Source organism: Centropristis striata, chromosome 20, assembly GCF_030273125.1.
Source record: "Centropristis striata isolate RG_2023a ecotype Rhode Island chromosome 20, C.striata_1.0, whole genome shotgun sequence".
Lineage (NCBI taxonomy): Eukaryota > Metazoa > Chordata > Actinopteri > Perciformes > Serranidae > Centropristis > Centropristis striata.
Window position 1 is genome coordinate 32568511 of NC_081536.1, and position 16299 is coordinate 32584809.

A 16299-nucleotide genomic window follows, 5' to 3' on the forward strand; every position below is an offset into this window, starting at 1 on the left:
CCGGGGGACAAACGGGCGGCTGAGAGGACATCACCTGTAAGGTGGGACAGGTAACTGTACTGCTGCTGATCACAGGTATTGATCAGGTATATTGATCTGGTGTCTCACCTCCTCCAGGGGGACGTCCAGCTGTCCCATCACAGTGGGGTTTTCTGTCCTCTGAGAGACGAACACGTGTTGGACAGACGGACAGCTTTTCACCGCTGCGTCCACTGTCGCCTTCAGGTCGATGAGTCGGCCGCCGCGCACACCTTGATTACAGGTGACCACGGCTTTACACTGGGCTGTGAACACAACACACACCTGTTATAACAACACACACCAGTTATTACAACGCACACCTGTTATAACAACACACACCTGTTATTACAACACACGCCTGTTATTACAACACACACCTGTTATAACAACACACACCTGTTATTACAACACACACCTGTTATTACAACACACACCTGTTATTACAACACACTTGTTATAACAACAATACATTTGGCATTAACACATTTGGCTATAAAACATTATTTTTTATTGTTTAAATTGTATTTTCAGGAGAGGACAGGAGAGGCTGTTTACACAGAGCTGAGAGGAGAGGACAGGAGAGGCTGTTTACACAGAGCAGAGAGGAGAGGACAGGAAAGACTGGAGATAAGGTCAAATATATTTAGGATAAAACATAGAACTAGATGTTCTCCTCATTTGATCTGGAACCAACATTTGAAATTATACACTGAGTAAAAAAATCAGATTTTATGTTTCTCTATGTGTTTTGTTCTAAATGATCCAGTGAGTCAGAGTGAAACATGAGGATCGGGAGGAGCTGCTGACTGTGATATTAATGTGTAATATTAATGTGTGATATTAATGTGTGATATTAATGTGTAATATTAATATGTATTTCCTGGTGTGGAGCTGCAGCTCTCAGGTTGTTGCTGTTATCTCTGGAGGTCAGAAGAGCAGCTCAAGGACTCTGTGTGTGTGTGTGTGTGTGTGTGTGTGTGTGTGTGTGTGTGTGTGTGTGTGTGTGTGTGTGTGTTTTGGAAACAGTCTCTGCCTTCAAACACAAACAGAACATTTCCAGTGTGCAGCAGAGCATGCTGGGAGCTTTATGACACACAATAAGTACATCTGGAGCCAAACTTGTCCTGAAGACAATAAATGAGCCATGACAAATAAAGACTTTACCACCAAACGGTGCACATCTAGAGGTTTACTGCAGTTCATACGGAAACAGAAAGTCCAGTCACGTCTATAAACTAATTCAGAGCTTCGATTAGTGAGCAGATTAAAGACTGACCGACAGCTACCTGCATGATAAACTCATAAACACAGCGTCACTCTGCTGCAGCAGACTCCATTGAGAAAACCATCATTTTAACAGCAGTGTTCTTGTGTTCTTGCAGACAGACCTGACAAGCATCAGTTCAGACTTTTTGCACATCAGCAACATGTTGGAGTTATTTCAGCATCTTTTAGATCCGTTCATTCACAGTAAATCACATTAAATCACATCAGATATGTGACAAAGTGATCTGAAGCGGATTGGTCCTGGAGGAGGAGGAGAGGTTAGCTGAGGACAGACGGAGGGACGGAGGGGGGAACTGATGATCTCCATGATGAGGAAACCACCTGTGTGTGTGAGCTGTTGGTTCGTATGTGGGTCAGGAACTAAAAATAGAGTCTGGTGGTTCCTAATTTCATAAAATGCTTCCAGAGAAAGAGTGTAAACAGCCTCTCCTGTCCTCTCCTCTCAGCTCTGTGTAAACAGCCTCTCCTGTCCTCTCCTCTCTGCTCTGTGTAAACAGCCTCTCCTGTCCTCTCCTCTCTGCTCTGTGTAAACAGATTCTCAGTGAATATTAGTGACGTGATCGTTGGTCTCAGCAGAATCAATCATGTCTTCAGTGTCTCTGAGGAGAATTTAATGTTTTTAACAGGATCTGGTTTATTTTAAATGACACATGGAGAATAAAGAGATTCTGACACTAATATCAACATTTTAACAAAAGTTTTGGTCACTTTTTATAACGGAAACATTCATAACTGATGATATGTTCAAGTATATACATATATATATATATATATATATATATGTATGTGTGTATATATATATATATATATATATATATGTATGTGTGTATATATATATATATATATATATATATATAATGATTTTGATTTTGATTATTATACCGTTGAGTACCGGTACCAATTCCCAGGTACCGGGTATCGGTACCGTATCGGTTCAAATGTGAAAGGTACCCATCCCTAGTAGTGTGTAGTGTAAAGCGCTATATAAGTGCACTCCATTTACCATTTACTTTTTATAACTGATGATCTGTTCAAGGACCGTCGGAAAGTTTAAAATGTTTTTTTTACTGTTTCTGCGATCTGGATTCTTTGAGATTTTTTTAAAAGAAAACCTTCTTTTGGTGGGTTAAATCACTGTGAGAGGTTCAGGTGCGAGTCGTCTCCCAGTTCATGAATGAGTCCAATAAATATGTTGGAGTCAGAACAGAAAGCGTCTGGTGTTTCTGTCTCTCTGTCGCTAACGCTAACAGACTCACCGTCCTGGATCCTCCCTGCCAGAGCCTCCGAGCTGAACCCGGCAAACACCACCGTGTGCACCGCGCCGATGCGGGCGCACGCCAGCATGGCCGCCACCGCCAGCGGTGACACGGGCATGTAGACGGCCACCCGGTCCCCCTTCTGGACGCCGTGGCTCTTGAGGACGTTGGCGAGGCGGCAGGTCGTCTCCAGCAGCTCTCTGACGGACAGATGAGCTGGTTAGTAGCAGAAAACTCTTTTCTGTCTGTCCAATAAATGAACTCTGCTGTTTGTCTGATGGTCGTCTGCTTTCTGCTGCTGTGAACCATCAAACCAAGAAGAGAACTCTGCTCCTGGACGTAAAGCTACCAAAGACAGACGTAAAATTAACAAATAAGATGTAAAATAACCCAAAATAGGTAAAATGACCAAAAAAGGAGTAAAATGACAACAACAAAAAAAGAAAAATGACCAAAAGAAAAGATATAGAATGACCCCTCAAAAAAATAATTAACTAAAAAAGGACGTGAAATTCACAAAAAAGATGTAAAACGACCCCAAAATATGTAAAATGACAAAAAAAAGTAAAATTAACAAAAAAGATGTAAAACGTCCAAAAATATATAAAATGACCAAAAAAAGAAAATAAATGAAAAAAGAAAGTAAAATGCCCAAAAAAAATAGACGTAAAATTACCCCCAAAAAGTAAAATTAACAAAAAAATACATAAAATTAACAAAAAAGACGTAAAATGACCAAAAAGGCGTAAAAACAACGTAGAATTACCTAAAAAAGTTAACAAAAACATGTCAAATGAATAACGTAACATGACAGAAAAAACCTTAAATGACCAAAAAAGGACGTAAATTCCCCCCAAAAAAGCTAAATGAGCAAAAAAGATGTAAAACGACCAAAAATACGTAAAATGACCAAAAAAACCCCATAAAATAAAAAAACCCCATAAAAATTCCAAATAAACATAAAATTAACAAAAAAAGTGAAATTAACAAAAATTATGTAAAGCGACCAAAAATACGTAAAATGACAGAAACAGACAAAAAAATATGATCAAAAAAGATGTAAAATTACCACCAAAAAAGTGTAAAATGACTAAAAATAACCCCCATAAAATTTACAAAAAAAAAGTATGCTGCATGTATTCTGCTGCTTTGAACGCTCCAACCAACTGTGGTGAACCAAAGAAAAGAACTCTGCAACAAAGATTTAATAGTCACCAACAACACATGACAGACAGAGAACTTTCTAATGAAACAAGCCTTCAGTCTTTAAACACCTCTTACTATTCACCTGCTGCAGGTGTTTGTGTATAGTGTGTCACGTGACTGACAGCTTGTCGCCGTGGTTACTCATTACACCGCCGACTTCATCGTTACGAGCTGAATATACGACCAAAATACATTCCTTTACATTTATGATGCTGACAGAAGGCGATAAGATAATAAAAGGCCAGAGGAACATTAACTCAACACAAAGTCCAGAAACGTTTCACCAGTTTAGAAAGAAACACAACACGACCTTCTACTGTACTCATGTACACCTGTGTGTGTGTGTGTGTGTGTGTGTGTGTGTGTGCGTGCGTGCGTGCGTGCGTGCGTGTGTGTGTGTGTGTTCAGACCTGTAGGTGACCTTCACCTCGGTCCCCGGTTCGTCCCGTTCCCAGATCAGAGCCACCCGGTCCGGATGAGTCTCCACATGGACGTCCAGACAGTTCACTGAGACACACACACACACACACACATTAACACACATTAACACACACAGACGCGCACACACACACAGAAACACACACACACACACACACATTAACACACACAAACACAAACACACACACACAGACACATTAACACACACATTAACACAGAAACACACACACACACACATTAACACACACATTAACACAGAAACACACACACACAGAAATACACACACATAGAATCAAACACACACACAGAAACACACACACAGAAACGCACACACACACAGAAACACACAGACACACACACACACGGAAACACACACACACACACACACACACACACACACACACACACACACAAAACCCACATAGAGACAGAAACAATCTTATAAACGATCCCGTATGAACCTATGAGACTGGGTGATTCTCATGAAGCCAGTCTAAGTTCTGTCTGTGAAGATTATAAGGACATACTTTATTAAACTAAATATATTTCACTTTTATATGAATGAGTAATATAGCCATGATGAGGCACAATTCATTGTTTTGTGTTAAAATAATATTTTCTATATTTTTGAACATATTTTTGATTCACAAATTCATTACTGTTATTATTTTAACACAAAACAATGAATTGTGCCTCATCATGGCTATATTACTCATTCATATAAAAGTGAAATATATTTAGTTGAATAAAGTATGTCCTTATAATCTTCACAGACAGAACTTAGACTGGCTTCATGACAATCACCCATTCTCATAGGTTCATACGGGATCGTTTATAAGAAAACAGAACTTACAGATGAACCCCAACAGAGCTGTCAGGAGGTTTTTTTTTTAGTAGCTGGAATTATTTTAATTGCTATCATTAAATATGAATTCTGGCATGACACTTGTTACCCTTCATTATCTGGTGTACTCGCCTGTACCACGCCTTTTTATCATCTTTATGCAGGCGACGTGGTTAAGGCGTTTTAGTATAGTTTGCTGGCATAAAATACCCCTCATAGAAACACACACACACACACACATACACACACACACACAGATTCCACGATCACATATTTTTTTGTGGGAACCTGAACGCACCGCGTCGTCTAACATCGAGCTTCACCTGCAGATAAATAAAACTATCTTTATTTTATTTTTATTTTTTATTAATAGGAGCCTTTCATATCATCTCACAGTGTCAGAGTCAAATTAACAAAAAACAATAAATAACAACAATAATTGAACAACAACTTGTTAAATATAAACAGTTCAATAAATACATGAAGAATGAAATCAGATTGTTTTATAAAAGTGAAGATGTTTCACCTGATTAATAACTTCAGGAGGAAGAAAAACTGCTTTCTGGTGTCAGTGATGGAAAGTAACTAAGTACATTTACTGAAGTACTGTACTTAAGTATGATTTTGAGGTACTTGTACTTTACTTGAGTATTTCCATTTGATGTAACTTTATATTTTCGTCTTCTACATTTATTTATCTGACAGCTTTAGTTCCTGTTCAGGTCGAGATTAAACATAAAAACATGATCAATTTAAAATGATTAGACTTGTTATTTATTTATTAAAGCTCATAACAGGATATTAAATATATAAAACAAGTCTTATCTTTCACTGCTGACATAAAAGCATCAATGATAATAATAATCCAATAATATATTAGAATATATAGAACAGTCAGAGGAGCAGCAGGGTACTAATAATCAATAATCAAACTCTTCTATCTGTTGAACACAGAGATCATCATGAGCAATAACTGTCTTCTGATTATTTCAGATAAATATATAAATAAATAAATAACTCGTTGATCCTGTTTGTGTCTCAGATTGTTTACGTAACGACTCATCCAGCTGCGATTATTGGAATATTATTGGATTATTATTGGATTATTTGATTTATTATAGAGACAAAGAACAGCGAGGAGCGTCAGACAGCTCCAATGTTCAAAACATCTTCAGATATATATATATATATAATTTTAGATATATATATATATTTATGTAAAATACATAATGCTACTACTACTACTATTAATATATATATATATAATTTTATTAAAAGTAAAAAAGTTTATTTAACTTATTTAAATAAACTTTTTTACTGTAGTTTTTGAAACAGAAACACTATGTATTTAAAAAGCAGAATATTTATTTATTTATTTATAGATATATATATATAGATATATATTACTTATTTTTTATTATATTATACTATATTTTCCTCAATATTTGTTTTTATTTGATTATCTTTAATTAAGGAATAATTAGAGTATTTTAAATTATATTTTATATTTTCTTTATTTCCCTTTCCATTCATTCGATTTAATTTATTTTATGTAAAATAAATACTAAATATATATATTTATTTATATATATATATATATATATATATATATATATATATATATATATATATATATATATATATATATATATATATGTAACCAGGAATATATTTGACTTCTAGTTTCACATAGAAAACATCTAATAGAATAATAAATAATAATACAAAAATAATAATAAAAATATATACATATTGTTATGGACATAATGTATTATATGAAAATATTAAGAAAAATCAGCTGAATTTTTGTCAATATGTTTCCATAAACAGGTATATAATATATATATGAGCATAAATATCGTCAGAACATTTCACCTTTCAAATATTTCAATATATGTTGTTGCATTATAAACATCCTGTTTCTTTCAGCCGACACTAATAATAATATATATAAATATAAATATTAAATATTCAGGGTATTTCATTCAATTGAATATAAATGTGTAACTACAAATCAAACATACATGTATGAAATAATATATATGTGTATATATATATATATATATATATATATACATATATATATATATATATATATACATATATATATATATATATATGTCAGATAAATATCATTAAAATTTGTGTCGGAGAGTTGAAAAGTATTTATTATTTATTTTTTGCTTAATAAACATTTTGTTTGTTTTAGCTTATTACTACATATAAATATATAATTACATTCATTCTATATGTTCATATATATGGTTGCAACATATATATGTATATGTATATATGAGATAATAACATATATCAGTGTTCAAAAAAGTTTTTTAATAACATTTCCAACCTTGAAGAATATTTTCAAGGACTTCCAGGAAAGATTTTGTCCTTCAAATAAACTGAAACAGGTTCACAAGCAGGAGTTGTTATTATTATTATTATTATTATTATTATTAATAATAATAATAATAATAATATGTATTATGTTGTTATTATTATTTATATTATTAATTATTATATGTATTTTTATATTATTATTATTATCATTATTATTGTTGATATCATTATGGAGATAAAGTGAATTAAAAGTTTGGAGATAATAATTATAATACTTATAATTGTTATTATTAATAATATGTTATAGTATTATTTATATTATTAATAATAATATTTTTTTATTATTACATTATTATTAATATGGTGTTATTATTATTGTTATTATTATAATTATTGATATCATTATGCAGATAAAGTGAACTAAAAGTTTGGAGATAATAATAATAATAATTATTATTATTATAATTATAGTTTTTATGGAGTTTTTCCGGACAGCTGAGTGTGTTTATGGATTATTGATTATGGATTATTGGTCTCACCGGACACGTTGAGCTTCCCTCCCAGGAACCAGCTGATCCTGCCGCTGCGGAGCTCGCAGTCCCGGACCCGGTGGAACGGTTCCACCCAGCGGAGCCGGTCTGCGGCGGCGGAGCCCCAGAACTGATCCGGATCCGTGACGGACAGCCGGTACAGGTCCCGGTGCGGCAGCCGGGACAGCCGGGAGCTCCAGGTGCCCGGAGCCGGCAGGGAGGAGGAGGCGCGCCGGGGTCCAGCCGGTCCCGGTCCCGGTCCGGTCCCGCTGCGGCTCAGCAGGGTCCTAAAGAGTCGCTGAGCGGCCATGCTGGTCCTCTGAGGCCGGGACCGAAAGTGACCCGCGAGCTCTGAGTCTCAGGTGTCTGCAGGTGTGGAGGAGGGCACGTGAAAGTCCTGTGTGACGTCATAGCAGCAGGTGAGCCGCTCCGTGACGTTTTAATCATTTATTTATTTATTTATTTTACTTCAAATCCTAATTTTATTAAGATTATTTCTACGTTTTTTTTACTATTATTATTTTTAAAATATTTTACTATACATCATTTTCATTTGATCATCACAAGTATTATTATAATTATCATTACGATTATGTTTTAATTTTATGACCTTTCCTCAATGTTTGTATTCATATTTTATTTTAATTTTTTTAACAATGAATAAGAGAAATTTTATTAACACTTTGGATTTTTTATTTCTAATTTTTTTTCTATTAATTTAAAAAATATACATTTTATTATACATAATTTTCATTTGATCATCAAAAGTATTATTATTATTATTATTGTTATTATTATTGTTATTGTATTTCATGACCTTTCCTCAATGTTTGTATTCATATTTTATTTTAATTTCTTCAATAATTAATAAGCTACATTTTTTTGAACACTTTGGATTTTTTATTTCTACTTTATTTTTTTTTATTTTTTTTTATAATTTTACTATACATAATTTGATCATCACAAGTGTTATTATCATTATCATTATTATTATTATTATTATTATTATTTATTTCACATTTTATGACCTTTCCTCAATGTTTGTATTCATATTTTATTTTAATTTCTTTAATAATCAATAAGCTAAATTTTTTTTAACACTTTGGATTTTTTTGAAAAACAAATATGTATTTTTTTAAATAATATATAGCTTCAACATTTTATTATTTTGTCTCATTACTTATATTTTTAATTAGTATTAATTTGATTATTCTTTTATTTCTTTAAATAAACTTTTTTACTGTAGTTTTTTATAACAGAAACACTTTAGATTAAAAAAAACCCTGAATATTTTAAGATATATATTTATTTATATATTACTTAATTTTTTTCTGATTATTTTATACAATCTTTTCTCAATACTTGTATTGATTTGATTATCTTTAATTAATGAATAATTAGAGTATTTTAAATTATATTTTATATTTTCTTGACAATTTTCTTTTTTCTCCCTTCCATTCATTTGATTTAATTAAATTTGATTATTTTTATATTGTTCCGCCTCGTGAGTCGGAAGGCATTAATAAATAAATAAAGTTATTTATGAATAAATAAATAAAAGGTTATTGAAGCTCCGCCCCCTGCAGGCCGCAGCTGGAACTGCAACGGATCACATTTCAGTTCAAATAAACGTTATTAAACACACAGAATGTGCTTTATTATAATATTTATTATATTTACATACAGATTCATGACTATTTGTGCTTCTGAAGGTTCAAACTCATTTTTATATCACGTTTTCTGTCCTGATGAAACATTTAATAAATGTAAACTTTATTGAATAAACTGATAAAAACCTGCAACAGAAAACAAACAAACTTATTTCACAGATCATTTCTTAAAAAATACACATAATAAACAGGAAAATATCTGTTTAACTAAACATCATTAAAGTTATATTTATATTCTGCAGACAGAAGAAAAGTTTCTTACATCAGCACATTAAAGATCTCTCCTTTCTATAATAATATTATTATAATAAATCATATTTCAGAGCTTTCAGAGGAGACCGGAACTTATACAAATATATTTATTTATTTATTGCTTGAATGTTTTATTTATTTGTCTTATTATAATTTTATGTTTTTTTTTCAATATTTGTATTATTCAATTTAGATTTTACTTTCTGAAAAAACAAATTATATTTTTTTATTATAATTTTTTATATAAACATCTTTAGTTTTTGGAAAATAAATATTTTTGTGTATTTATTTTCCCTTGCTTGAATGTTTTATTTCTTTGTCTCATTATAATTTTACCCTTTTTTCAATATTTGTATTGTTTAATTTAGATTTTAATTTCTTTAAAAAAAAAATTATATATTTTTATTTTTTTATTATAATTTTTTTTTATATAAACATTTTTAGTTTTTGGAAAATAAATATTTTGTGTGTTTATTTTCTGTTTTATTGTCGTTATATTTTATTGTCATTTCTTTAAATTAAAAAAAAAAAAAATTTAATATATTTTTTGAGAAACACATATGTATTTATGATACATTATTATATATTGTTGTGGCCGCGTTGTAATGTTTCCCTCTGAGACGTTTCAGATGAATAAACGATAATAAACGGCTTGTTGTGGCTCGTGACCTCTGACCTCCGGCCGACTCTCATCTCTGTAATCTGCTGCAGAAACACTAATCGCTCATAATTCCACTTTGCTGCTCGGATGATAATTAATCTGCAGATTAAAGAGGAGCAACATTAATCCACCTTTGTGTTCCACATTTAATCACCTTGATGACTTTAACAAACAAACACGTCGAGTCTTTAAACTCTTGATTATATTTATAATATCTTCATGTTACCTCTGAGCTCTTCAACCAGACTCCATTCATGAAAACACTCCTTTTAGCCGACAGGACATTTAAATGTAACATGGAGATGGCAGATATTTATTTTTAGCTCAGATTTGGTTATTTTTCCTGGTGGAAGTGTTCGTCACTCACGTTTCTGTTAGAGAACGTCAGAAACATAAAAATCTGAGAAATATTTCTGTTTTGACAGTTTGAGGTTCTGATAAATTGTTTAGTTCTGGTGAGAATACCTGTGTTCTGTAAAAGTTTTTAAAAATTATATTATAGGTGATAGCGTTATATTATAGAGATAGCGTCTGACACGCTCCAAATACATAATGACATGTTCATAAATATAAATAGGAATAAATGTGAAGAGAATATATATTAAAACCTTCGGTTAAATATATTCGGTTATATATAATATATATATATAAACCTGAGAAAGGTTTATATATATATATTATATATATATATATAAACCTGAGAAAGGTTTATATATATATATATATAAACCTGAGAAAGGTTTATATATATATATATATATATATATATAAACCTGAGAAAGGTTTATATATATATAAACCTGAGAAAGGTTTATATATATATAAACCTGAGAAAGGTTTATATATATATAAACCTGAGAAAGGTTTATATATATATATATATATACAGTATAAACCTGAGAAAGGTTTATATATATATATACATATATATATATATATAAACCTTTCTCAGGTTTATATATATACATATATATATATATAAACCTGAGAAAGTTTTAACCGAAGGTTTTAATATATATTCTCAGATATACATATATATATATATATATATATATATATATATATATATATATATATATATATATATATATATATTATGTCGTAATAGATTCTCCCTCCGGACACATGCCTGTTTTTTGGAAGAAATTATGAAATAATTAAACTATATGAAGGGTTACATTTCTGAAAATGATTTAATGTTTGGTAGTGACCGACAAAACCCTGTTCCAGCTGCTGTCAGTGAGCTGAGGAGAACATGAGGAGAACATGAAGAGAACATGAACAGAAGCTGAGGAGAACATGAAGAGAACATGAAGAGAAGCTGAGGAGAACATGAAGAGAACCTGAAGAGAAGCTGAGGAGAACATGAGGAGAACATGAGGAGAACATGAAGAGAACATGAACAGAAGCTGAGGAGAACATGAAGAGAACATGAAGAGAAGCTGAGGAGAACATGAAGAGAACATGAAGAGAAGCTGAGGAGAACATGAAGAGAACATGAAGAGAAGCTGAGGAGAACATGAAGAGAACATGAAGAGAAGCTGAGGAGAACATGAGGAGAACATGAGGAGAACATGAAGAGAACATGAAGAGAAGCTGAGGAGAACATGAGGAGAACATGAGGAAAACATGAGGAGAACATGAGGAGAAGCTGAGGAGAAGCTGAGGAGCTCTGTGATTGGTCCATTGACGACTTATTGTCCTCACATCATTTATTTGTACTTTAGAAACCAAACTAAAAAAAAATCAAAATCAGTGTTCCGTCACACACACCAGACAAAAACGCCGACTCATCAGTCGCGTCACGTTATTTACTTTTATTCTTCACAGTCTGAACATCATCATTTCACAGTGTCTCTGGGTCAGTCGGAGGTCAGAGGTCAGAGGTCAGAGGCGGTCTGCTTCAGGTGAGCTTTGGTCTGCAGGTGAGCCTTCAGGAAGGTGAGCAGGCGGAAGCTCTTCCCGCAGGCGAGGCAGCTGTAGGGTGTCTCTCCGCTGTGGATGCTGCGGTGGCGCAGGAAGCTGGTGGACAGGTAGAAGGTCTTGTTGCAGAGCGAGCAGCGGTACGGCTTCTCGCCGCTGTGCGTGTAGCGGTGATGCTTCAGCTGCTGCTGCAGGCGGAAGCTCTTCCCGCAGACGTCGCAGCCGAACGGCTTCTCGCCCGTGTGGCTGCGCTGGTGGTTCCTGAGCAGCGAGCGGTGGGGGAACTTCTTGCCGCACACCTCGCAGACGACGGCGGTGGCGGCGGCGTCCCCGGCCGGCGGCTCGGCGGCGAGCGGCTCGTGCGGGTGTTTGCTGATGACGTGGTTCTTCAGGAAGCGGTAGCTCTTGCCGCAGACGGAGCAGAGCTGGCGCTCGCCGGCGTGCGCGGCCTCGTGTGCGCGCAGGTTGGCGGCCTGGTTGAAGCCCTTCCCGCAGGTGGAGCACGTGAACGGGCGTGCCGCCTGGTGCACGGCGGCGTGGCGCTTCAGGTGGCCGGCGTGGAAGAAGCTCTTGCCGCAGACGTCGCAGGTGAAGGTCTTGTCGAAGTGCGTGGTGCGGTGCGTCTTCATCATGCTGACGGACGAGTAACCTTTGCCGCACACGTCGCAGTGACACGTCTTCTCGCCCGTGTGCCGCGCCTTCACGTGCAGGTCGCGGTGGGACTTGTGGTTGAACCTCTTGGGGCAGAAGTCGCAGCCGTACGGCAGCAGCCCGTGCTCCTTCATCACGTGCTCGTTCAGCCTCAGGATGCCCGTGAACACGGCGCCGCACACCGAGCACGCCGGGTGAGACTTCCCGTGGTGGTCGGCGAGCCGCTGAGAGTTTGGAAACATCATCCCGCACTGCGAACAGCGGCAGTAACTCTCTGTCGTCTCTGTTTTAACATCGCTGCCGCCGCGCTGCGGCCTCCGAGTGCACCGCTGCTTCCTGTCGCAGGCTGCAGAGACTCCGCCCGCCGCCGATGAGGCGCGCTGAGCGTACTCGTGGTCGGTGACCTCAGCCTGCGGAGGGCCGGAACGCTCGTTGTCCACGGAGACGGTTTTATTCTCAGCTGCAACAAAACAGACGCATTAACGTAACTGTCAGAATCTTCTGAACACGTTGGAACATGAACTCACCGTTAGCGTTAGCGTTAGCATTAGCCGGGCCCTGCGGCGACGGCAGCAGACGCTCGGCGGCGGCGGCGCTCTGCAGGACAGAAACAGAGCTGGTGAGTTTGTTCTGAGTCGTGTCTGTATCTCTGCTGGTTCACTCACTGACCCTGTACACCAGGATGAAGGTCTGTCCTGTGGGGGGGCGCTCCGCTCCGCCGCCTCCACCTGCAGCAGGAAACACGCTGACATCACCGGCGCCAAAACAAAACACCACTTACACAGCGGCGTGGAGTATTAACTTCACAGACTGTTAATATATAAAATCCCTATAAATATATATTTATATAAAGTCTCACAATCAGAACAACTCAAACATGTTCTATCAAGAACTTCTAATTCATGTTGAATCTTTCTTGATACCTCAACTAACTAACTAACTAACAAAAAAACACCTTCATGAAAGGGTTTTTTTCCCTTGGCAAGCACTTAAATATGCTCAAGGGTAGCAGGTATCACCAAAATGTATTTTATTAAAATATACACATTTTTAATGCAAACGATTCTATCATTACCGTAACATTTAACCATTTTTCCCCATCACTTTTCATTCAGATTTTGTTCTTTATAAATTGTTAAAAACCATTATGTTTAATTATATTCTGTTAAATTATACATTTTTAAACAAATGTATATTTATTTTTGTAAAGTTTATTAAATATTTATTGTATATAAGTGTGGGGGAACCATGACATTTTTATCTGGATACATTACGGTAATGAATTTGTGAATCAAAAATAGGTTAAAAAATATAGAAAATATTATTTTAACACAAAACAATGAATTGTGCCTCATTATGGCTATATTACTCATTCATATAAAAGTGAAATATATTTAGTTTAATAAAGTATGTCCTTATTATCTTCACAGGCAGAACTTAGACTGGCTTCATGAGAATCACCCACCTAACTAACTAACTAACTAACTAAAGTACTGAAGTTCTTCTAGAATCCCAGTAGACCTGCTCACCTCCTGGTCTTGGTAAACCCTGATCCATCAGGTCTCCAGGTGGATCCATCAGGTCTCCAGGTGGATCCGTCAGATCTCCAGGTGGATCCATCAAGTCTCCAGGTGGATCCGTCAGGTCTCCAGGTGGATCCGTCAGATCTCCAGGTGGATCCGTCAGGTCTCCAGGTGGATCCGTCAGGTCTCCAGGTGGATCTGTCAGATCTTCACCTGGATCCACAGAAACCATCTGAAGGATCTTCAGGATTTTATCAACAGCTTCAACACACAAACTGTCCACCAGATTACTGAGTTTTTCCTGAAAAAAAAAAATTAAAAAATCAACCAACTTATAAATATTAACATATAAATAATAGGTTAGTATATAATAGTGTAGTAATAAAACCCTCATACGAAACTCCATTCAGATATCTGTCAATTTAAAGCTGTTCAGGATTGTTTAATGTGTTTGTTTGAATTTTTCTGCTTCTAACACTTACAGACTTTACTTTGAATATTTAAGGTAAATTCTGCCTATAATATTACTACTACTACTGATGCTGTATAATACTTTCATACTTGTAGTGGAGTGATTTTGGTAGTACTTCTACTGCAGTGAAGTATCTGAATACTTTGAATACTTTGAATACTGTGAATACTTTGCTCCCTGCAGTATGAACTGAAGCCGAACTGTAGTGGATCAGTTACTGTCGCTTTCTACACGCTGTCGGATTCACCAAACAACTTTTAAACCAAATATTCAGAGTTAAAGTCTAAACTGAGCCGTTTTCTGGTGAACAGTGAAAGCAGGTCAGCTGACGGGCTGAAAGGTCTTAAATTAGAAGATTTATTAATGGAGTTTGGTGAAACAGAAAAAAATGCGATAAAGTCCTTTTTTAATGTGTATCAAAGTCAACACTTTTTAAAAACAAATTTTCTTAGAAAAATAAATAAAAATTAAAACCTAACTCGCTCCGCCATTAAAACGTCATCACACCGGAAGTGAACCAAAGCGTTAAGGTTAGCCGTTAGCGCCGTTAGCCGCAGGCAGCTTACCTCTGTTTCGGGTCTTTGTTCGGTCACAGAGACTTCCCCCGCCGCCTTCAGTACCTCCGCCATCAGCGTCCTGCCCAGGCGTCTCACGACGACCGTGACTTCGTCTTTAAAAGTGTTTAAATCGGCCATCTTTTAAGAATTCCTGCACTGAGCGGCCTGCTAGCTTAGCAAGGAAACGGCTAGTGACGCTACTGCGGAAAAAGGAAGTGACGTAGTTGTCTCGTCCAACTTCTATCGCCCTCCAAAGTAAAACAGAAAAAAATACAGAAAAATTAAATCCCATATATATATATATATATAATACATTCTCAGATTTTATAAACAAAAGTCACTTTTTTATAATAACGAACTAGGCTGTGAAACATTTACACACTCATTTAAAGATTAAAGAAACAACATTTTTCTTACATTACATACATACATTTAAATAACATTGACATTGATAAGAGATAAAATTATTTCAACATTTCATTTATTGTAAACATATTAATTCCATAAAGTACTTTTTAAATACATAAATATAAAACTATTCAATTTTTGCCCCAATTTCACTGGATTTTTATGATTTGTAAAAAATAATTATTAGGATTCTTAAACTAAACAAAAAATAAATAAGAAAAGGAATAAAACTGTTAAATTTGACAGTGAATTTAAAAAAACAA

The 16299-nt window shown here is 35.2% G+C and overlaps 2 protein-coding genes across 3 annotated transcripts in view; both read right to left on the reverse strand.

Moving 5' to 3' along the window:
- The window catches only part of acss1 (acyl-CoA synthetase short chain family member 1), a 19668-nt gene extending 11338 nt beyond the window's left edge, over positions 1-8330 (reverse strand). Inside the window, exons 1-5 of the mRNA XM_059359808.1 lie at positions 7929-8330; positions 4181-4277; positions 2565-2764; positions 109-284; positions 1-34 (exon numbers count right to left, since the gene is read on the reverse strand). The exon at positions 1-34 is cut by the window's left edge and continues 119 nt beyond it. Of these exons, the coding sequence (XP_059215791.1) occupies positions 1-34; positions 109-284; positions 2565-2764; positions 4181-4277; positions 7929-8229 (808 nt within the window). The 5' untranslated portion in view covers positions 8230-8330. The remainder of the gene's footprint in view (positions 35-108; positions 285-2564; positions 2765-4180; positions 4278-7928) is intronic.
- Positions 8331-12179: 3849 nt separating this feature from the next.
- Positions 12180-15871, reverse strand: LOC131993781 (oocyte zinc finger protein XlCOF6-like). Of its 2 annotated transcripts, XM_059359810.1 has the most exons (6): positions 15638-15871; positions 14763-14900; positions 14606-14657; positions 13746-13804; positions 13604-13673; positions 12180-13536 (listed from the first exon to the last, which is right to left on the reverse strand). In XM_059359810.1, exons 1-6 carry the CDS (start codon positions 15764-15766, stop codon positions 12383-12385), a joined length of 1602 nt encoding a protein of 533 aa, XP_059215793.1. In that variant the 5' UTR covers positions 15767-15871; the 3' UTR covers positions 12180-12382. The 2 variants fall into 2 exon arrangements, with proteins under 2 accessions (XP_059215793.1, XP_059215794.1); XM_059359811.1 differs by lacking the exon at positions 14606-14657 and having other exon boundaries at positions 13746-13836; positions 14734-14900.
- Positions 15872-16299: the final 428 nt, after the last annotated feature.

What these genes read in the sequence shown, in the direction of transcription:
- LOC131993781 (XM_059359811.1), bottom strand. Translation starts at nt 15,766, where the DNA reads ATGGCCGATTTAAACACTTTTAAAGACGAAGTCACGGTCGTCGTGAGA. An exon ending in AACAAAGACCCGAAACAGAG is followed by an intron (nt 14,901 to 15,637) that starts GTAAGCTGCCTG and finishes TTTTTTTTTCAG; the next exon opens with GAAAAACTCAGTAATCTGGT. An exon ending in CCACCTGGAGATCTGACGGA is followed by an intron (nt 13,837 to 14,733) that starts TCCACCTGGAGA and finishes GTTTTGTTTTGG; the next exon opens with CGCCGGTGATGTCAGCGTGT.